At 54.7% G+C, this 22,081-nt stretch overlaps 1 protein-coding gene across 4 annotated transcripts in view; it reads left to right on the forward strand.

Annotated features, from left to right (window-relative positions):
* Positions 1 to 16,532: 16,532 nt before the first annotated feature.
* Positions 16,533 to 22,081, forward strand: part of TCF7 (transcription factor 7) — a 31,183-nt gene continuing 25,634 nt past the window's right edge. The window contains exons 1-3 of one of the 4 annotated variants that reach the window (XM_060091942.1): positions 16,533 to 16,901; positions 17,094 to 17,160; positions 17,670 to 17,794. In XM_060091942.1, coding sequence (XP_059947925.1) covers positions 16,650 to 16,901; positions 17,094 to 17,160; positions 17,670 to 17,794 — 444 coding nt within the window. In that variant the 5' untranslated portion in view covers positions 16,533 to 16,649. The remainder of the gene's footprint in view (positions 16,902 to 17,093; positions 17,161 to 17,669; positions 17,795 to 22,081) is intronic. The other 3 variants (XM_060091944.1, XM_060091941.1, XM_060091943.1) reach the window with 3 other exon arrangements.

The following is a 22,081-nucleotide window of genomic DNA, read 5'->3' on the forward strand; positions in this document are numbered from 1 at the left end:
AGGGGCTGCTGGTGAGTGGACCTCAGCAGTGCCCCTCTGGCTGGTAGGGGGACAGGAGCAGCAGTGTGTGTTTGTCCAGAATAAGGGTCACAGCCATCAAGGAGATAGTTGTCTCATTTCCCCTGCAACTGGGGCTCAGGTTCCCGGGGACTTTCCCACTGGAACCTTCACAGGACAGGTCTTGCCAACACAAGGATTTCTTTTTCTTGGACAATTCTCTGCCAGCCTCTGACACTGCTCCCCTCTCACCCTCCAATCCTCTGTGCCTGGACAGGTAGTGGTCCCCTGTGTGGCCCTGACCACCGGCCCCATCTCCATCACATGAAGATCCTTGGCCCCAGGCCTCTGAGGCTTCTTGAATGAGCTCGACCCAACCTTATCCTTGGAGGTATCTGCAGCCTGCATAAGTAGGGGGTTCAAGTCATGGTGACCAGGGCAGGCTCAGTGCCTACTCTCACTCCTGGAGTCTCCCCCAGAGAGACTGAGGCACTGGGGAGGGAGCCAAGTCCGAAGGGGCCAAGTCTGGGTCCATAAGGGACAGGAAAACAGCCCAGGTGGGCCGCACTGGATTCAAAGTTGTGTCTGAGGGCCTGTGATTCCGGGGCCTTTATCTATTCAGGAGTAGGGGGCAAGCCAGACAGGGTTCCAGGCTCAGATCCTGCAGCTATGATGAGCAAGACGGTCAGATGCTGCTGACGCTGCCCCAGTGGGGGTAAAATTCTGAGGCCAAGGAGAAATGGAGCCTCATGAAGAGAAGCCGTGAGAGGGAAAGGAGAGGAGGAGGGGAAGTAAACAGACAGGCAGGAAAGACAGAACTCATTGAAACTCAACAGCTCAGAGCCTGCAGTGTTTCAGGTTGAGGCCAAACTCTTAGAAGTAGGGCTTTTGGGGAGATTGTAATTTGGGCCAGTCAGCATCTGGCTGAGCCTAGCTTAGGGGACTGTTCTGGCTTGCCCTCTAATCACCGCAGAATTGCCCCTCGATGGGATCGGCCCTCTAAGTTACCAGAAGTTAAAGCCCTCCTGCCTCTTGGGGCCCTGAAGACCCATGGGGGTCCCTCTCACTCCTTTCCTCTCCACTTCCCCCATTGGCTCATCTTCTCATCCGAACTACCTGGCACAGCTTGAGTAGAGCAGGGCACCCTGTCTGGGAAGTTTCCAGGGGCTCTGCCAGCTGTTAACCAGCCTTCACACCCTCTCCCTGGAGTCAGCCTTTCCCAGCTGCCTCCCTCACCTCACCAGAAACCGTTGTCAAGGCCCAGGGGTCAGGCCCAGTGGGAAGGGGGCTGTCCCACACCTCCCAGGCCTTGCTGGTACAGCCCGGCCCCTTGGCTGGCCCTGGGCCAATCCAGCAGGCTTTGTGCGTCCAGCCCTGTGCATAGGCCACAGGTGGAGCCTTTTATTTATTAATTTAGACTTTATTCCCCACCTACTTCTCATAAGGATCTGAGGCCCCTCAGGGAGTACTTAGTGCCCAGGGGTACAGACTCTAACACTGCCCAGGGCACATTTCTAGAAGGAGGTGTCAGCAGATCTGCCCAAAGCCAGGGCTCTCTCTGGGGGCAAGCTGGATCAAGAGTGCATTTTCTGGACGGCACAAGCCAGCCAGAGCCAAGTCCCCTGCCTTCACATCTTACTCAGCTGGGCTTTGAGGGCACCCACTCGTTTGCATATCATTAGCATCTATTTGCATATGATGCAAAGGATGGAAAACCCCTCCCCAACAGTGGGCCCCAAGATTACAGTCCCTAATGCTTTGCTCCCATATCTGTAGCGCCCAGTGGTAGACAGGGGATCCTGCCTGCGATCTGGGCCTCCTACCTAGAGGTGGCAGCCACTGTGAAGGTGGTAGCAGCAGCAGACACAGGCCTCGAAAAACAAGACTTTCACATGTGACTCACACACCAAGCACTAAAAGCAAAATTACAGTGTGAAAACCAGAGATGGCAGAGCCTTCTCTGGGGAATCCCCTCCAGCTCCCTTCTGTTTCACTCCTTTAAAAAGCCCTGGCACCACCCAGCACTCTGGAACCCTCCAGGAAAGTGCCATGCTTTCCCAGCCATGATGGGCAGGGGCTGTGCCACCAGGCTGGGTTCCTTGATGCTCTCTCCTGGGCCTCTGGGTAGAAGCAGAGAAATAGGCAGAAGTGGATTTATCTCAGGATGTGTGTTGGGAGCTGGGGGTCATTTGAGACCTCTGAGCAGTTGCTGCCTTCCAGGCCACAGGGCTACTTCACATTCATCTTTCCCCAGCCTGGATCTCTCCTTCTAATCCATTCTGTGAGCCATCCCATATCTCTCCAATAAACTCCTATTCTGCCCCCAAATTACCAAAGCTGATTTCTGTTGCTTACAAGCAGTAAACCCAACTGGCACATTCCCCATGACGGCAGGATGCCCTGAAGTCCTTAGCAAAGGTCATCTTCAGCTCCTGACACACCCCAGTGATGTCTGCCATCCCCAAGAGAGCAGCCTGGCTCCAAATCCTTCTCCTATCAGCTACCAGTATCCTGACCTTGGAAAGGCACTTCCTCCCTTTGAGCCTCTAGTTCCCTCACTTGCAGAATGAAGCTGCTAATCAGGAAACATAGGATTGGAGTAAAGATTCCAGGAGATAAGCACAAGCTGAGAGATGAGTGGGGACTCAGCAGACCTTAATTTCCTTTGTCATATTTGCAGTCATACCAATGTTCTATTAATTCTTCTGATTGCTTTATGTCGTTATTATTTTCATTGTTATTGTCAGAGGCAAGAATAACATGGTACACTCATGCATTACCCTGTGAAGTAGTAAGGCAGTCATTATTGTTCCTCACTTTACAGAGAAGGAAACTGAGGACCAGAGAGAGTGATTTAGAGGGCAGGCTCCCAAGTCAGATTCTGTGGGTTCAGGTCCCATCCCCATCACTAACAAGCTCTGTGACCTTGGGCCAAGTTACCGGTCCCCTCAGAATCTCTGTTTCCTCATCTAATAAAATGGGGGCAATAAGCGTGCCTGCCTCACAGGCTGGATATTAGATAACACCAAGGAATTATTACTCATTTTTTTTGGATGTGATAACAGCTTTGTGGTTATTAAGAAAATGTCCATGTTTTTAGAAATACATACTAAAGCATGCAAGAGTGAGATGACATTATATCTGGGACTTGCTTTAAAATATTTAATTAAAAAGAGAGAAAGGAAGCGAAGGAAGGAAGGGAGGGAGGAAGGAAGGAAGGGGGAGGGAGGGAGGAAAAGCGAAACATTTGTGGTAAATCTTGATAATTGTGAAATTGGGACGATGGGATATAGGTGGGTTCATTATACAATTCTCTCTACCTTTAAGATTTTTCAGTAAAAAGAAGACCCCACTTGCCTCATGGAGCTGTTGTGAAGCTTCGGCTGTGCTGGCCCACAGGAGGCACTCAGTAAATGCCAGGTGACATTCTTACCGCCATTACTGTTGCTACTATCCTTCCAGCTTGAGCAGCTGAGCCGGGGTAGAGCCGGGCCTCGTGGCCCTGTCACTCTCGGGGCAGCCCTCACCGTGGGACCTCACCAGCTGTGTACCACAGGTCTGCCAGCAGCACTGAAGGTGGGGCTCAGACCGAGGCTCAGGAGCAACTGGAGGCTTCCAAGCTCTCGTGCAGCCTGCCACCCCCGTCAGGCCCCGTGTGAACGATTCTGCTCTAAAAGACCCCTTCTGGGGCTCAGTGGAAACATCCGGCCGCCAGGCCTGCTCCAGAGCCCAGGTGAGAACCCTGTCACACCTCCCTGATAACTGAGGGAGGTGAATTCTGCCAGTGAGACCGAGGGTCTGTCCTCTAGTATTCTCTGGGAGCAGCTGTGGAGAGAGGCGGGGATCCAGTGTCCGCGCGCCAACCTCTTTACTTCCCACCCCTGCCGTTCAGACACAGCCTCTTCCAGATCCAGCCACCAGGGGGCGCTGTGCGCGGGTCCGGCTGCTCCCCAGCAGGATCCAGCCTCCCCAACACTGGGAGGGAGGAGGCTGTGGAAGGAGCCGCCTGGTCACCCGGGCCGGCCCCGGCAGTGAGGGCGTGAACTACTTGTAATGCAGCAAGCTCCAAAGCCCCACCCTACCCCGAAAGTGTTTATGTCCACCTGCATTTTTTTTAAATGACATTAAGTGGTTTATTTTTTATTACAAAAGCAGCTCATGCTCAATATACTAAATGTGTGTTTTGGATTTTTGTTTATTTTGCTGCACATTTCACGATGTCCTGAGCTTGGGGCAGGGGGCTCCTAAATTCTTTGAGCTATGGAGTAGAGGAAGGAGCGCCAATGATTTGTGAGACCTGCCTCTCTGGGCCTCTTTCCCTGCCTGCACATTCAGGGGTCCTGGCAATCTCCTGAGTCTCTCTGAGCTCTAGCCATCTGGCTTTCCTCAGTGCTCAGGGCTGGTCCAGGGAAGAAAGGATGAGGAGCACCTCCTAACCTTTGCTCCAAAGGCCCCCGTCCCTGCCTCCCATCTCATTGCCCTCTAGTGCAGCTCTGGCCCCGCCTCCAGGGACCCTCCCGGACCACTCTGGTCCTCACTGCTCTCCTACCCTCTGAGGCCTGCACAGCTAGACTCAGCTGTCTGGGGCCTAGAGTTACACCAGGCCCTCGTCCATACAGTGGAACTCTTTAACTTCCCACTGACGATCCCCCATTTTCTGGGGGCTCTGGCACCAGCAGTCAGCAAGACAGTCCTGGCCCTCTCTGTGCCGGCATCACAGCTCAGCTCCCTGACTAGCCCGTGAGCTGGTGCCCTGGGCATCTTCGGGACTTTCTGTGGGTGTAAAGGGAAGATCAAGACAGCATTTCCCACGCTGGTATGCCATGGGTCTGTCTCAGGTACAGGTCTCAGCAACCAAAGGGGTTTCAAGTGCTTTCCCCCTACAGATCTGAATCTCATCTTTGAACACAAAACGAAAAGTTAGAGCTCAGCCACAAAAGCAAGAGTAGTTCGAGAACCAGCCAGGTCCCGCCCCTAGTATTTTGGAGGGGGAGGAGCTGGAGCAAAAAGCCTTGGAACTTCTGTCCCTCCCAGTTTGGGGTCCTGCGTACAAGGCTGAGCAGGAGGCCAGGAGTGTTTCTCTGGCTCCAAGGTGGAGGTATGAATTCAAGTTACTCTCTGAGAGCTCTGCAGTCCTACCCTCCCAAAACCAGCTGCCAAGCGCTAGCCCCACTGTCAGGATAGAAGGGCCATCCCAGTCCCTGCCTAAGGCCCAGAATCTGCTGCAATGGGCCAGTGGCTATGGCCCAAGTGCTGCAGCTGCAGAAACCCCCGCCCCAGCCAGAGCGGCTGCGAATTTCAGAAGGGGAGTTTTCTGCCTAGACCTAGTCCCGCAATGAATCAGGATGAGCAGAGGGCCCCACGAAAGCCTTTTCCCATCCCCCATTTTGTCAGGCTCTGCCATGTGCCCATTTTCCCAGGGCACTACAGGCCCCAAGAAGTAAGTTGACTTGTTTATGGTCAGTGGTCTCAGCTGTGCTAGAAGCTTCCCTCAGCAGTGGGGACAGCCCCAAGAGGGAGAGAATGTTGGAGAGAAAGAGAAGGGGTGGGTCACGGCACCAAGGGGGCTTGTATGTGCAGGGCTAGAAGAACCAAAGCCACTTAGAACAAGAAAAAGAATTCCCAGTTCAAAGGGGCACCTTCTCCCCCAAGTGCTGCCCTCAGAGCTGGGTCCACCCTGGGGGCCCCTCAGGCCTGTAAGGGGCAGGGAGAGGGAGAGGAGGGAGGCAGGGGAAGCTGCTTTTAAACCGCCTCCCACCTACCTCCCGCTTCAGCATCTTCCAAAACCACAGGCTGAGAGGAGAAAGAAAAGAGGAGAGGAGAGAAGTTCCAAAATTATATTAAAAACAAAAGACAAAGCTTGACCAGAAGGGGAAACCCTTTAAGATATCAGTAATAATAGAGCAGTGAACAAAAAGTAAAAACAGCAGAGCTGACAAGGAAAACCGCAGTTGTCAGCAGAGGCCCACCAGTGATCCAGAGGTGAAGAGATGTACTTTCACCGCTGCAGAATGGAGACTGGCCTTTGGGACAGTGACTTGGATGCACCTCCCTGGCAAAGAGCTTCTGACTGCATGGACCTGTCTGTCTGACAGCGAGGAGAGGCTGGGAAAGAGCTTGGCATCCCTGAGCCTCCTCATCCCAGTCAGAAGCCCCGGAGGCTGTGCCTCTGTGTCCCAGTAGACAATAAGGCCATCTCCCCTGACGGTTTCTGAGGAGTACTTCTGTGCCGAAGGAGGCCATGGGGGAGCCTCCATCCACGAGGGGTTCCTTCTGTCCTCCCACTGTCCTCACACAAGGACAGGGGGAGACGTCTCTGTGGGCTGTGGAGCTACAGATAATTTGGAGCCCGGCAACCCGGGTTTGAGCTGTGTGACCTTGGGCAAGTCACTTCCTCTCTCTGAGCCGCAGTTTCCTCATCTACCTCTCAGGGTTGTTGTAAGGATCAGATGAGATAACAGAGGGGAAGGAATTTTGTAAACAGTGAAGTGCAGTGTCTGGAGACTTCTGGAATCCAACAGGTATTTATTGGACATCTGCTCTCCGCCAGGCCCTGGCTCAGCCCAGGGCGCACAGTTATGAGCAAGAGAGAGGAGTCCAGCTGGGACAGGAGAGAAAATGGGAGTGAGCAGGACACCTTAGGCCCACAGCCCCACACCACCCAGAGAGACTGTGTCCTTGTCCAGCTCCTGTCCCTTGTCCCTGGAGCTTGTCTGGGGTGGCCCAGCTCTCTCAGCAGTGTCACCGCCAAGGCAAACACTGCCAGCCCAGAACTCCGGCTACTTCCAGGCCCCCTCCTCCCCATCATGGAGATTACTCAGCTGGAGGAAGCAGGGCTGTAATTTGTAACCGGAGTCACCCAGCAACGTTTCCACAAATTAGTCAGAGAAATCTCTCCCAGGCAGCAGCCACGAGAGGGGGCTTCCAGCCTGACCAAGGCGGATGGGGGTTGGGAGACGCCTCTGACCCCTTCCTGCCCACTGATCTGTTGTTACCCTGCTCTCATTGGCACCTTACCTCCCTAGGGAGGCTGCAAACCTGTGGGGCAGCAGAGCCAAGTGACAGAGAGCCAGACCATCCGGAGTTTAAACCTTCACCCTGCCTCTCATCAGCTGTGTGACCTTGGGCAAGGAACTTGACCTTCTCAGATTCACTTTCCCTAATTTCCCTAATAATAGTAGTTTCAACCTCATTAGGCTGTTGTGGAGACTAAAAAAGGTGATTGATATAGAGACCTTTGCACGGTACTAGGCTAGGCCTAGGTGAGTTTATCAATTAATTTTTATCTATTTAACAAATACATGGTACTTACTATGGACTATTATAGACCACAAACAATAACTCACTTAATCCTCACAAGAACCGAATGAGGGAGGTATTATTATCTTTCCGTCTTACAGAGAAAACTGAAGCACAGAGGGTTAAGTGACTCGTCCAAAGTCACAGAGCTACCAAGTGGCAGAATCAGTATTGAAACCCAGGCTCTCTCCTCTCCTGCTTCTTCCCTTCTTTCTCCTCAGCCCCTGGTTTAGAAGTTGCCGCAAGAGAGGGGAGGCTGATTTAAGAATAAGACCCCTCCTACCACCAAGCTCTGTCCTCCGTGACCCCAGCAGGCCTAAGGCAGGTGCCTGGGTACAGAACAGGCTCCGGCTCCATGATGTCAGCCACTGAACTAAGCAGCTGCCTCAAAAAGGTGACTTTGTGGTTATTAACCCCCTTGAGATCAGCTTCTTATAGCAACACCCTCTCCCCTCCAGCCTCCAGCCCCAGTTTGGAGCCAGAAGTATCCAAGCTTTTGCTCTCACTCTCAGATACCTGCGGTGGACTCAGATGGGCCAGGGAGCAGCAGGCCCACTCAGGAAGTACAAGGGACTGCCCACAGCCTCGGAGGAGCCTCAAGGGTAGAAATCCCCTCAGTGGCTTCCCTCCCTTGGAGGCCCCCAGCCTCTGCTCATACACCTCTGGTGACAGGGAGAGCTCACTGGCTCTGTCGGTGGCCTGGGCGGCTCACGGTTGGCCAGTTCTGCCTGGTAGACGTGCTTCCTCAAAAGCCAGATGAAATCTCTCCATGTAATTTCCTCCCATTAGTCCTGCCTCTGCCCTCAGGCGCCACAGGCCAGCTGGCTCCCTCCGGCCTGCAGACATATGGGATGGCCATCTCTTGGCAGGAGGAGTCCCTACTCAGGAGTCCCCACTTGAATACTCAGTGGCCTCGGCCTGGCCTCAGAAGGCAGGGTTCCTGGTGCCTTCCCCACCTTGTTTCCTGCTCTCCACCCATGACTAGCAGGACTGCAGGATGGCAGGACAGCCTCTGCTAAGCACTTTGAAGGGGTGGTCCTGAGCTCAGCCCTGCTGGCTGGGATCAATAATAATTGAAACTGGTCACCACTTAGCAAGAACCTACTCCACACGTGACACCGTGCAAAGTACTTTACAAGCAGGAACTCATCTTCCCAGCTTTTGAGGCAATACTATTATTGCACCCACTTAACAGATGAGGAACCGAAGGCTCCAAGAAAGAGGGGACTCGCCCAAGGTCCCACCCACAATGAGTAAGTGCAGAAGCCCTAGTTCACACACAGGCTGTGAGCTCTAAGCCCTTCTCTTGACCACCAGACAACACAGACAGCAGTCGAGGGACAGGAGACTCACTCACAGGAAACAGAGACCGAACAGCTCAGGAGCAGTTGAGGGGTTCCAATTCTAAAGGCAATGGGAGTCTGGAAGGGAGAGAGATCCCTGTGGATCCAAGTAGGTGGGAAGGCTTCCTGGATAAGGGAGAGACCGGAAATGAGCCTTGAAAAAGCAAGGCATCTCAGACACTGCAGAATTCCCAGCTAACAAACCAATGGGAATAGCCCCTGGGAGTTTGAGGAACCGAGGTGGGTTGGGCCTTTACACAACAGCCCCATCCCATGGGCAGCAGGCATTTATTAAGTGCCACAGTATGCTTGGTCCATATGAGCACTCAGCAATGGCACAGGTGAAGTTTCCGTGATCCCAAGAAGCCGAGACTCCAGTAGGCCTAGAGTGAAGCCTGGTTAGAGCTGTAAAGACCAGTTTGGGGTGCAAGTGTTGCTAATTTCCTCCATATCAGGGACACAAATTGGAATATGTTCTGGATAAGGAGTGCCCGTTTCTGCCTCCTGAAACCAGGGATACCAGCATTTCCCAAAAGACTTTCAGGGGAGCCACGTTCTTTGGAAAATCATACATGGAAAAATAGTTTTACAATCAGATAAGTTTGGAAGGCACTTAACCAAAGAAGGCTAGACAGAACTTTCCTGGTGCAGGACTTCTCAGAATCTTTACTGGCCATGTACATTGGGACTGGCAGTGACTCCAGGGTCTGGCCCAGGTCCCCCTTTTGTTTTTTTGCGGTACGCAGGCCTCTCACTGTTGTGGCCTCTCCTGTTGCGGAGCACAGGCTCCGGACACGCAGGCTCAGCGGCCATGGCTCACGGGCCCAGCCGCTCCGCGGCATGTGGGATCTTCCTGGACTGGGGCACGAACCCGTGTCCCCTGCATCGGCAGGCAGACTCTCAACCACTGCGCCACCAGGGAAGCCCCCAGGTCCCCTTTAATCCTCCCTACCTCCCATGTCCTGTTGCTCCTCCCCCCGCCCAGCTGCTAGAAAAGAGGGGGCACTCTACTTGGGGCACTGAGCCAGGAAACCCTTGAAGCCCAGTGCAAGATGGTGGATTATGCACCCAGGAAGTAGTCTGTCCTAGGAGGGGAGGTAAACAGGGAGAGCCGGTGTCTGGGGAGGTGGTACTTGGGAGAAATTGTCCCAGTTGGTGGGGGGCTGAGGGGACTGTAGGAAATGGGGCGTGAAGATGTGCCATTCTGGGCAAGGCCCAACAGATAGCCAAACTCTCCCCCAGGATCCTGGCTCACCTAGGCCCCAGAGACCCTATGGGGTCAAAGTTCATCACAACCCAGAGTGTGGGCTACTGCCCCACCTCCTAAATTCTACTTGCCTCCTAGGCTGACCTTCACCCTCCGGAAGCCCTCCCTGTCTACCATGACATGCATACAACAGCCATGTCTCCAAACCCCTGGCTCCTGGGAACTCTATTGGCCTGATGTCCCCTGCAAGATGGCAAGTTCCTAGAAAGCAGGTACTGGGCTTGCTACTTTCTCCCTGAATTCTAAGTGGTCACTGCTGTGAATGATTCACCCATCCATCTATCCACCTACTCATCCATCCATCCATCAAGTAAGTCATCCATCCAAAAACTTCTGAGCACTGCAGTTCGCCAGCTCTGTGTCAGACCCTAGCGATAAGCAGCAAAGCCCTGACAGCCCTGTTTCAAAAAGAGACGTCTAATGGTACTTTCCTGGTAAGATGTTCATACGTCAACGTGTCTCGGGCCGTTCCCACACCCCAAACAGGAGCGAACGTGGGCACACTCTTCCGTGAAACTGCTGGCGACTCTCACATGGACACTGGGCCTCAGTGTCCCCCACTTCTTGTTGCATTTGGGGTGCCTCTTGCCTCTCACCTCTGGACTCATCGCCACAGGCTCCTCATTGCATCACTGAAACTAGGTAAGGGGCACTGGGCCCGGAGAAGGCAGTTCACCCAGCAGGCCAGTGGCGGAGCAGGGTACAGGACACAGCCTCCCACTACTGAGCTCTTGGGAGACCAGTGCGCCCTGGCGGCACAGTGCTTGGCACGCAGCAGCCACTCCCAGCTTGCTTTTGCTGCTGACACCTTGGTGCCTCTGACTCCAGACCCCTTTCTGTGGAAACCCAGGACTCTTTATTCCTCCGGGTGAGCAAATCCCAGCCCCATTCACTGGGAACAATAGCTGGTCCCATGTGGGAGATTAGCCCCGGGAAACTGTCATAAGGAGCCCTCTGAACCTGTGGGGCAGCTCTCTTTATAATCTCACCACCACTATGACCCCTCAAGCCAATTTGGCCAAATTCCTTGGGTTTTCATCAGGAAAAACTAATATCGAGCTTCATTATTAACTTTCTATTTTAAGAGTAATTCTCCGGCTTCCCTGGTGGCGCAGTGGTTAAGAATCCGCCTGCCAATGCAGGGGATATGGGTTCGAGCCCTGGTATGGGAAGATCCCACATGCCGCGGAGCAACTAAGCCCGTGTGTCACAACTACTGAGCCTGAGCTCCAGAGCCCGCGAGCCACAACTACTGAGCTCACGCGCCTAGAGCCCGTGCTCCGCAACAAGAGAAGCCACCTCCATGAGGAGCCCACACACCACAAAAAAGAGTAGCCCCCGCTCGCTGCAACCAGAGAAAGCCAATGCACAGCAACAAAGACCCAATGCAGCCAAAAATAAATAAATAAATTTATTTTTAAAAAAAAGAGTAATTCTCTGTTAGTGCATTAATTGCGGGGGAGGGAGTCTGGGGGAGAACACACACAAGATTATAAAGATGGAAAAAATGACCCCAAACCCTGTTGCTTCATTTTATTATTTTTTAAAAATTTATTCGTTTATATATATATTTTTGGCTGCACTGAGTCTTTGTTGCTGCGTGCGGGCTTTCTCTAGTTGCAGTGAGCGGGGGCTACTCTTCATTGCGGTGCGCGGGCTTCTCATTGCAGTGGCTTCTCTTGTTGAGGAGCACACGCTCTAGGCACACGGGCTTCAGTAGTTGTGGCTCACAGGCTCAGTAGTTGTGGCACGCGGGCTCAGTAGTTGTGGCTCACAGGCTCTAGAGCACAGGCTCAGTAGTTGTGGTGCACGGGCTTTGTTGCTCCGCGGCATGTGGGATCTTCCTGGACCAGGGCTCGAACCCGTGTCCCCTGCATTGGCAGGCGGAGTCTTAACCACTCTTGCTTCATTTTAAAGGCAGCTGCCAGAGCAGTCACATCCCAGCAATTGTGTGTCTTTGCCATTCTGCAGGCCACAACCTCCCACATGTACACACACAGACACACATGCACAGACGTGCAGTGAAACTACACAGAGTTTTCAGAGAGCAAACTGTGTTTCTAGTAACAAACCAGTCTGACTCTAGGACGTGTGACCAGGCTTTGCCCCGAGAGAGAAAGCTCCATGGGAAGTGTTCCTGCCTGGAGCCAGCAGCCCAGCCTCCAGGCAGTGTTCAGCAAGCCCCAACAGGATGCCAGGCGGCTGGCGGGCAGGAAGAGACCCACTCTGAACCTCTCTCCCCGTTGTAATTTACCAAATCCATCTGGGGCTCCTTTGAGCTGTTTTCTGGAAACACCACATTTCAAGGGTCTCCCTGTTAGAAAAGGTCAGAGAGTTCATGCGGGCCTTTCATGTTAAAGGAACTTGAAAGAAAAGGAAAGGAAATGTATATTTTCAGCCTTAGTTGTGATTAAGTGAGCTCAGGCCATGAGAACATTTAGATGATTTACATGACGTTACATGAAGAGCCAATTAGCCTAACAACTTTGAAAAATATCTAGCTCAAGAGCACCCATTTATTAGAGTGCTTGGAATGTGCTGGGTGTTGTGCTAAGCTCTTTCCTAGGATACATGAGTCATCTCAGCCTTGCTCCCACAGTGCGAGGCAGGCTCTGGGGTGACACCCATTTTACCCCTGAGGAAGCTGAGGCTCAGAGAGGGTCGGTGATTTATCTGTAGTCCCCCAGCTAATAAATGACAGGGCAGGGATGGAAACCAGGTCTGTCTAAATCCAAACCTAGAGCTCTCTTTTTTTTTTTTTTAACGCGGGCCTCTCATTGTTGTGGCCTCTCCCATTGCAGAGCACAGTCTCCGGACGCTCAGGCTCAGCGGCCATGGTTCACGGGCCCAGCCACTCCGCGGCATGTGGGATCTTCCCAGACCGGGGCACGAACCCGTGTCCCCTGCATCGGCAGGCGGACTCTCAACCACTGCACCACCAGGGAAGCCCCTAAACCTAGAGCTCTCTTGTTCCATCCCTCAACCCTTAAGAGCTCTGATTTTGTCCTGCATTCAGCATCTGATGACAGCGCGATCCACCTGGTTCATTTGTGTGAAAATGAAGCCTGGGCTGCGTGAGTCCAGAAGATTCTGGTGCCTCCCTGCAGCTGGCCCTGGTCCCCAAACTCCCTGGTCACCTCCAAGGGGGGCAGCCACAGCAGATCCCACTCACCACCCCACAGAGGAACCCCAGGGCCTATCATCTCTGTTTGGGATCTGAGTCAGCGCCCAGAGCAAGCAGTCTAGGGTGAGTCCAAGTGAGAGATGGTATGGGCTGAGGTCTGTCTGACTCAAGGCAGATGCTCTGGGCCCTCTCAACCAGCAAAGGGCTTGAGCCACCCTATTCAGACCAGCCAGGAAGTTTCCCCAATCCTCCTGGTGGCCCCTGTATGCAACGTGAGCCACCCAGAAAGCTGGGATTCTATTAGTGACAGCTCATTCATCAGCATTTGTCTGCAAAGATCACAAAGCAGATAAGGACACCCTCTGGAATTTTAGAAGTCATAATGGAACACTAGAGTGTGGTGGTTAGGGTAGCTCAGGAGTCAGGCTGCCAGGGTTTGGAATACTAACACCCTCACTTCTAAGCTGTGAGACCTGCAATGACTTATTCAACCTCTCTGAGCTTTTTAGTTTCCCCATTCATAAATGGGGATAATAGTCCCTATGTCATAGGATTGGTATGGTGAGTAAATGAGATAATGTGTGTGAAGCTCTTGCCATGATGCCTGGCACATAGTAATCACTCAGTAATATGAAATCACTGTGTGGATGATAGATTCAGTGCTCACTAGACAAGGGGCTGCTGCAGAGGTGGGTATATATCTTATGGGGACAAGCCTGAATACCTTTTCCTCTCTATCTCTCCAAGCACTACAGAGCCTTCCAGGCCCAGACAAAATCCGCCTCCTTCAGGAAACCAGCCTGACCGTTCCAGCCACATTGATCTCCCCATATCTGAGCTCCTTCTGCCCATCATCTGTACAGATTAATACAGTAACAAACTCAGCTCTAGTAATTTCTGAGCCTCTCAAACACTCAATGCCTCCTGGAGGGCAGGTCCCCACTTCGGCCCCTCCCTTCGCCACAGCCTGAGTCCAGGTATAGGGTAGAGGCTCCCTCAGCAAGCCTTCAGGCTGATTCCAGTGTGGCTGTGGATGTCTGAGCCTCAGCTTCTCTCTTCCAACCTTACCCCACCTCACCCCTCTGTTCTCCCTACTCGCCCACCCCCTCCCCCAGTTCCACCCAGCAGGGCAAGAGGTTGGGGCCATGACCCCATAGGGCCGCAGATCCCAGACCTTGGGATTTCACAGCCCTATAAAATGTCCAAAGAAATTTGGGGTGGCAGAGGGAACAGAGAGTAGCCAAGTTTTTCTTTTGCCAAATAAGGATATTTAAAAAATCAATTCTTACTATCATTTTAGTAAAGAAAGGCTGTTTTCATCCCAATAGAGCAGAAAGTTCATAATCTCTGATTAAAGGCTAATACTTTTTTTTTTTTTTTTTTTTTGCTGTACGCGGGCCTCTCACTGTTGTGGCCTCTCCCGTTGTGGAGCACAGGCTCCGGACGCGCAGGCTCAGCGGCCATGGCTCACGGGCCCAGCCGCTCCATGGCATGTGGGATCTTCCCGGACCGGGGCACGAACCCGTGTCCCCTGCATCGGCAGGCGGACTCTCAACCACTGCGCCACCAGGGAAGCCCTAAAGGCTAATACTTTAAGCTGAAAAAAATTTAGCCTTATTCTCCTGGAGGAAGGAGGCTCCTGCTAAGCTGGGGTCACCCGCAAACAGAGGAGGACCTCCAAAGCCTTTGGATTAGGCAGATTTGTATTCCCATTCAACTTCCCAGAGGACGCTCAGTCCAAAGCCAGACCCTGCAACCTCGGGGGCAGGGGATGGGGGGAAGCTGTGGGCCCCTCCTCCTGTACCCTCTCCCCTCTCAACTGGGCCAAGTCAGGCTGGAACAACCCTCCCCCACACACACTCTAGAGGGGATGAGTGAGACTGACCAGCAAGCTCACAGCCAGGAAAGGAGCCGAGGGAGACCTAATGGGCAGGGTCTTCTCACATCTCCATCACCAAGCTGAGCACCAGTGCCCAACCCCCTCCCCCCCCACCCCCGCCTCGCCCCTCCAGCACCGGGAAGGGAGGAAAAGTGGGCACTCTAGCCCTGAGGTGGGGGGGGGGGCCGAGGCGCCCCGCTGGGCGGGTGCAGATAGGATCTGAACGCAGAGAAGGGCGGCCGTGGTTCTTTGATCCGCAGCCAGCCCGGCTGGGCCTGGACCCACAGGGGCGGCGCGGCCCTCTTCCGGCCAGGCTTTGCGCCGCTACAGGACTCCTGTGGGACTCTGAACCGGACACGCGTCCAAGACGCTCTCGCCTCCTAAATACCCTCTGCACCAGTTGCTTTCGGGAGACGTGGGAACGTCTACACTGAATCCAGCACCGAAACCTGCTGGGTTTACTGCACCGCGATCCAAAAGGGCCAGTGTCTTTCCTAGATGCAGTGGCTGAGCTGAGGTCAAGTGTGCTGAGGAGGCCCGCGTGGACGTGACACAAGGTGCCAGGTAGATGCGATGGAAGGTGTCTCACGTTCCCGCCCTCCTCCGGCTACAGACCCTGCAGCCTAGATCTTGCGAGGGCCCGCCTGCGCCAGGCTCAGAGTCAATGGGCTCTGCGGGAATGCGACTTCCCGGTTAAGTTACTGGGACCACTGACCCCTCGTCAGAATTCCGCGGCCCACGTAGCTGCCCAAAGTCTCCCTCCCCCGGCCGCAGGTTCCAGGCAGGGAACTCAGTTGAGCGAGGTGTTGGGGGTGGGGTTGGGGGGTGGGGCTGGAGGATTGGAATGGGGTCTGGCGGGATATTTCCTCCTTGCCCTCTTGGCTGTGTTCGCGCCTCGGAGCCGCCACATGGCTGAGAGGCCCATCACAGATGTGTAATGTATGAGTCCCTCATACAACAGGCACTCAATAAATGTGTGAGGGGTATATGCTTGCGTTCGCACTGTGTGCGGGCGACCTGGAAGGAGGGCCCAGATTGGCAGAAGGCTGGAAGATGCTTCAGAGAATGCAGTTTTAAGGAGTCCTAACTCTGCCGGCCCGGTGTTCGAGCACAGCCTCGAGCAGCCCCCGAGCTCTAGGAAGCCCCCAGTTCCAAGCCCAGGACATACTGGGCCCGGGGCACAGACTCTGCTCACACCTTGGCTCCCGTTCCAAGGCACCCACAAACTCCGCGCCCTCCGCAGCTGGGGGAGAAACCTGGGCGCAGGAAGGGACTCCCTTGTTGTAGGTGAGGAATCAAGGTCAAGAATCTCCTTTAGAGTCCCCGCATTTCAGGAGAAGTGTAATGCTTTTCAGGCTCCTCCGACGCCTCACTGAGGTTATGCCTGGGAGAGCGAGCCCTTTAAGTCTCTACCCACTGGGTACGTCCCGGCCTCTCCCGGGAGAGGAGGGGCGGGGCGCTATGGCTCCGCCCATCGGCCGGGCCCTCCCCCGGCGTCCCCGCCCCGCCCCCGGCACTCAGCCGGCGGCGCCTTTGATGTTCGGACCCGCCAGCTCCCCGAGCCTCTCAGCCCTGCGCCCGCGCCCGCGCCCCGCGCCCGCAGCCCGCCCAGGCGGAGTCAGCCCGCGCTCCGCCCGCCGCGCTCCGGGCTCGGAGGTCCGGACTCCGGGCTCGCTGCCTCCCGGGCCGGCTCCGCGCCCCGCACCCCCGCGCCCCGCGCCCCCGAGGGCGGAGCGCACCATGCCTCAGCTGGACTCGGGCGGGGGCGGCGCGGGCGGCGGCGACGACCTCGGCGCGCCCGACGAGCTGCTGGCCTTCCAGGACGAGGGCGAGGAGCAGGACGACAAGAGCCGCGACAGCGCCGCGGGCCCCGAGCGCGACCTGGCCGAGCTTAAGTCGTCGCTCGTCAATGAGTCCGAGGGCGCGGCCGGCGACGCGGGGGTCCCGGGGGCGGGCGCCGGTGCCCGCGGCGAGGCCGAGGTCGGAGCCGAGGTGAGCGCCGGCCCGCGCCCCGCTGCTCCCCCTCAGCCGCCGCGCTCCGCCGGCCCCGGCGCTCGACTCGCGCTGCCCCGCCCCTCCCTCCCGCGGCCCTCGGGGGTCCGCATCCCTCAGACCCCTCCTGCCCCGGGCCCCGAGCCCCCAGCTTTCCCAGCCCTCTCAAGGCCCCTCTGGATCTTCCCGCAGGCTCTCGGGCGGGAACACACTTCGCAGAGACTTTTCCCCGACAAACTTACAGAGTCTCTGGGAGACGGTGAGTTTCTGCCCGGCCCGGCTCCCCTCCTCCCGCTAAGGCCCGGCCTCGGTGGGAGAGCGGGGCCTTTGAGGATGGGAGGGAGCCGAGGGGGTGCTCCCCCCAACTGCAGCTCGAGGAGGCGGTAAAACCGAGGGGGTGGGGGAGTGGGGGGCGGGTTTCCCGGGCGCCGCCGGGCTCGAGTCACTTCCGGTGCCCTGACCTTTATAGGAGTAAACAGACCCCCGCGATCTCCGCCTCCCCTCCTGCCCAGGTGACTGACTAATCCCCCGACTTGAGGAGAAAGCGTTGGCCAAGGTTTCTTGGCCGGAGAGCGGAGTGGGGGCCGAGAAAGGGAGGCCCGAACTCGGGGTCCTTCGTCGAAACTTGGCACTGCGGGCACCCCCAGCCCTTCAAGTCACGAACTTGAAGGGGACCCCTTGGCAATTCCGATTTTCTCTCGAGCGAGCAGACAGCCTTCAGCCCGAGCCGCCCGGGCTGGCGCTTCTGACCAGCTGTGGTTTTTCCAGGCCTGAAGGCCCCGGAGTGCGCCAGCGGCATGTACAAAGACACCGTCTACTCCGCCTTCAATCTGCTCATGCACTACCCACCCCCCTCGGGAGCAGGGCAGCACCCCCAGCCGCAGCCCTCGCTGGTAAGTGGCCCCAGCAGCCCAGCCCGCCTTGTGCCTGCAACCTTCTTGATCAGGTATGTGAGGCATGGGCAAGAAGTGACTTTTGCCTAGAACAAAATGGATACAGAACTCTTGTTCTTGTCTTTTTCCCCATCCACACCCAGCGGGATCTGAACCAGAAGGAGAACTTTCCTGAAGGAAGGAGGGCTGCCCTAGGCACCCCACCTGCCTCCAGCGGTTGGCTTTTGTCTTCCCAGCTTGCTCACTAGCAGGCGTGGGCCCTGTCCTGGTGCTAGGTGATGCTGGGATGGAGTCGGCTTGGAGAACGGTTAAGCTGAGACCACCCACCCCTCCTGAGGGTGGTGTATGTAGTGTGCTCAGAGTTGTAAGCTTTGCTGTTAGCCTTCTCCCACTAAGCCCCAATCCTCAGTGTTTGGAGGAACGGGCAGAAAAGCTGGTCTGCTTCAGGTCTCCTGGTTGTACAGGAGAAACATGCTCTACTCGCTCTGTCCTTACTGGCATGAATGTGGCCTTACCAGAGAAACAACCTGAACACGATGTGTGGAAAGTGGGTTTTTATGAAGCTGGCTTGGTCTCAAATGCACCAGGAAGGGTTTGCAAAGGTGTTTCAAATCAGTAGTGTCAGTAAGCAGCCTGTCTAATGAATTTGCAAATTAAATTTAAGTACCCAGTGCTTTGAGAAGATTCCATGACCATTACAAACCATGCTTTTTGCCCACTGGTGCAGATGACCTAAAGTGTGAAGAGCCTTTTCTGAGTGCTGGGGAGCAGCAGTAAAGCTGCACTTACGAAAAATTCAGATTAGTGTTTCAGAGTGTGCTCAGCTGGCCAAAGTCAGGGGTGAGATTAGAGCTTCTAGGGTACATGTAAGGGTTTGGGGTCTGTGGTGGGTGGGTGTTGGGTGCAAATGTAGACCCAGGGCAGGTCAGGCCAGCAGAAGGAGGCTCACATGGCTAGTGGTGGGGGTCACCCAGAGGGCGGAGAGTGACTGCCAGGCTGTGTCAGATCAGGAGTGAGGAGGGTTGGTTCTGAAAGCTGTTTCATGCTGAAGCTGGTGGGACATGAGAAAGTAGATTGAACCTTCTCTCCAGAAACCCAGGATGGAAAACCTGGTGGTAGGCAGCTGACTAGAAATAAGCTCCTTGCCCTTTGGACTCCCATTCCTTCATCTGTGAAGGAACATGTTGGTTGAGTGGTCTGTCTGGCTTTCTGCTCTGGGGTGGCTCCGTCTGTGAGGTACTCACTTCCTTCCAAGTCTGTGGGGGCAAGGGGCTCACCTTCTGACCTTGCCACCTGACACAGCAGCTCTCCCCAGAGACCTCTACCCTCCATGAGCTGATACTGAAGGATGCTTTGGGGGCCCCCTACAAGGTATAAACCCTTAGATTTGGGGCCAAGTGGTGGGACATGACCCACCACTGCCAAACCACAGGCACATGAGCTGCTGACAGGGAGCTGGCATCCCTGATAATCATGACTAAACAAAAGGCCTAGGACTCAAAGCAGACCTAGCAGGCAGATTCCCTCCAGCATCTTATGATTACACAGAGGTGCAGGGAAAAGGCAGTGTTTCTGAGTTTCTTTCACAGCCTGGGCAAGTGGTAGGAGAGTGCCCAGAGTGGGAGTGCCTCGTTCTTCGTAAGGGTGTGGTGATGGGACCATTTGGTGTCCTTTAGCTTACACTGGTCGAAGTGTAGGCAGATGGATGGCTGCCTCTAGCGGTCAGGACTTGGGGGGGAGTAGGAACTAGGGCAGGCACACCATCGGTACCCTGGCCTGGATCATTCATTTTTTCAACTTTGGGCTCTTTCTCAAGGTACAGCAGATGCATTTCTATGTGTCACACCCTCTCTTATAGGGGCAGATCCCTTTGTCCTCCTCCCCACACAGCTGTAGCCTCCTGCAGCCTGGCTTCTGGGAACACAGGAGGAGGGCAGGCTCTGGAGCTGACTTTCTGTGCCCTGGCATCGGCTGCTCCATGGGGCTGGGGACAAGGACAGAGGCAAGGGCCTAAGGTGGGGAGATGCTGGGTGAGGAAGGTGTACATGAATATAGGGGAGCCTCCTTTAAGCAAATCTGATAACTTACAACCAAATAGCAAATAAGAGTAGTAGTTCTTTGTGTTACTCAGGGTTGTGTGGATATTTAAAATATGGTGAGGTTTTAAAAAGCAAAATTAATTGACCCCATGTTTTGGGAGCACATTTATCATGTGATTCAAGGTTCATGTGTCTGGAATGAGGAAAGAAACTCACGATGGGTTAGGAGTCCCTTGTAGGGGACCTGAGGAAAATCACCTTTGGAAGTTTTTTTCCAAAGCTCTGCTTTCCTGAGCCCCTCTTCAGGGGACAGATGACACACTGCCCAGCCCCTCCCCATGAGCCTTAGAACTTGGCCCCTCTTGCTCTTTGCCCTCTCTGAGAGAATCCAAGTGGTCAACAGTTGTGCGGGGTAGCTCAGGGCCGAACGCTTGACCTCCCGACAGTGGGGAAAACTCATGCCAGGGACCATCTGCCCTTGTGTGGGTGGAATACCCACACGGCTGCTACGTTGGACACCTCAAAGCAGGCAGACTTGAACATTGTCAGGAGCAATGGGCCAAATGACCACCTCACAGACAACTGCCAGGGGGGCAGAGGGATTTTTTTCCCAAAAGGTTCCTTCTTTTTGGTACTTGGTTTCTTGCAAACTCTGTTTTTGGAAGTGGAAATTAGGTCAAAGTTAATTTCATAGCTGATGTCTTTCAGGCATCTAATGTAGGCTTGCAGACAGTTACTGGCCTAGACCAGTAGCCACTATTGTTTTGTTTTGTTTGCTCTGCTCTGGGATTGAGGTGGGGAGGGGCAATGACTGGTCCTGCGCCAGACTTTGAGGGATTTCTGGGATGAGTAAGCCATCACTACTTAGGGAAACTCAGAGTCTTAGTGCAGAACTGACAGTCTGGTGCAAATCCTCATCTCAAAAAGGATATGAGGCCATGTCACTCTTCTGACCCCTTCTATGGGCTCTGCTTGGTATCTGTGGCCTGGAACGCTGCTGAGCCTTTTGCCATTTAGATGAAATGCCCAGAATAGGCAAATCCATAGAGCCAGAAAGTAGAGGAGTGGTTGCCGAGGGCTGAGGGAAGAGGAGAATGGGGAGTGACTGCTAATGGGTATGGGGTTTCTTTTTTTGGGTGATGAATATGTTCTGGAATTAGATAGTGGTGGTGGTTGCACAATCTTGTGAATATATTGAAAGCCGCTGAATTGTATACTTTAAAATGGTCAGTTTTAAGGTATGTGAATTACATCTCAATTTAAAAAAATAGCTGAGCTGAGCCTTTTGGCTCTTGCAGGGACTTGGGGCTGTTTCCCTGTGCCGTACTGGTGTCTGGGCATACCCGGAGACATCTGACGTGAAGGAGCCCACTTGAAGCAGTGGGCTTCTGGCCATCGGGCTCATGTTCTCTGACTCCAAGGTCTGAGGACCAAGTGAGGGGAGCGAGCCCTGGGGGAGCAGGAGGTGAGGGTATGAGCAAGACTTGAGCAGAGGAAGGAAGTGCTGCTGACGCGTGGCTAGCTGGTCTGGGGGGCCTCTGCAGAGATGCACCCACCCAACCCTCCACACCCCTCAGAGGGTGAGCAGTGGGGTCTCACAGAGGAGGGGTAGTGATGGTTGGTCACCAGCCCTGGTTGGGATGAAGCCTGTTAGGAGAGAGTTTGGCAACAGGCTGGGCACCAGACAGAGCAGAAGCAGCCTTTGCCCCTGGAGTGCCCAGCTGAGTGGAGGAGACAGATGAATAGACCTGAATCCCTGGCCAGAGGAGTACTGTCACAAAAGGTCCTGCCGGCATGTCCTGGGCAGACCTGGCCCCTGCCTAGGCTGTGGGGAGGGTCTGCTGAGCAGCTTCCTGAAGGAGTAGAGTTGTCTGCCCGATGAAGACAAATAGGGGGCCGGCAGGCATCTGGGCTCCCTCCAGGCATCCCAAATCTTCCACGCCTCTACTTCATTCGCTGCCCCCAAGTCCCAACCATCACCATCCCTCCCCCAGGAAGGCAGCCTCCTCTAGGGTCCCTGCAGCGGACCTGGGTCCCTCCCCACAACCCTACCCTAACCCTCAATCCAGGATCCACAGAGCAGCCAAACATAAGTCAGATCCCATCTCTCGCCTGATGAAACCCTGTAGAGGCTCCCATTGCTCCTGAAGTAAAATCTAAGTCACTCACCACGGCCTGAATGCCTGGGTGGCCAGCCCCTGCTGACCGCCCCTCCTCATCTGCACCATACTCTTCCTTTCTCCCTAAA

This window comes from Mesoplodon densirostris, chromosome 3 (genome assembly GCF_025265405.1).
Source record: "Mesoplodon densirostris isolate mMesDen1 chromosome 3, mMesDen1 primary haplotype, whole genome shotgun sequence".
Taxonomy (NCBI): Eukaryota; Metazoa; Chordata; class Mammalia; order Artiodactyla; family Ziphiidae; genus Mesoplodon; species Mesoplodon densirostris.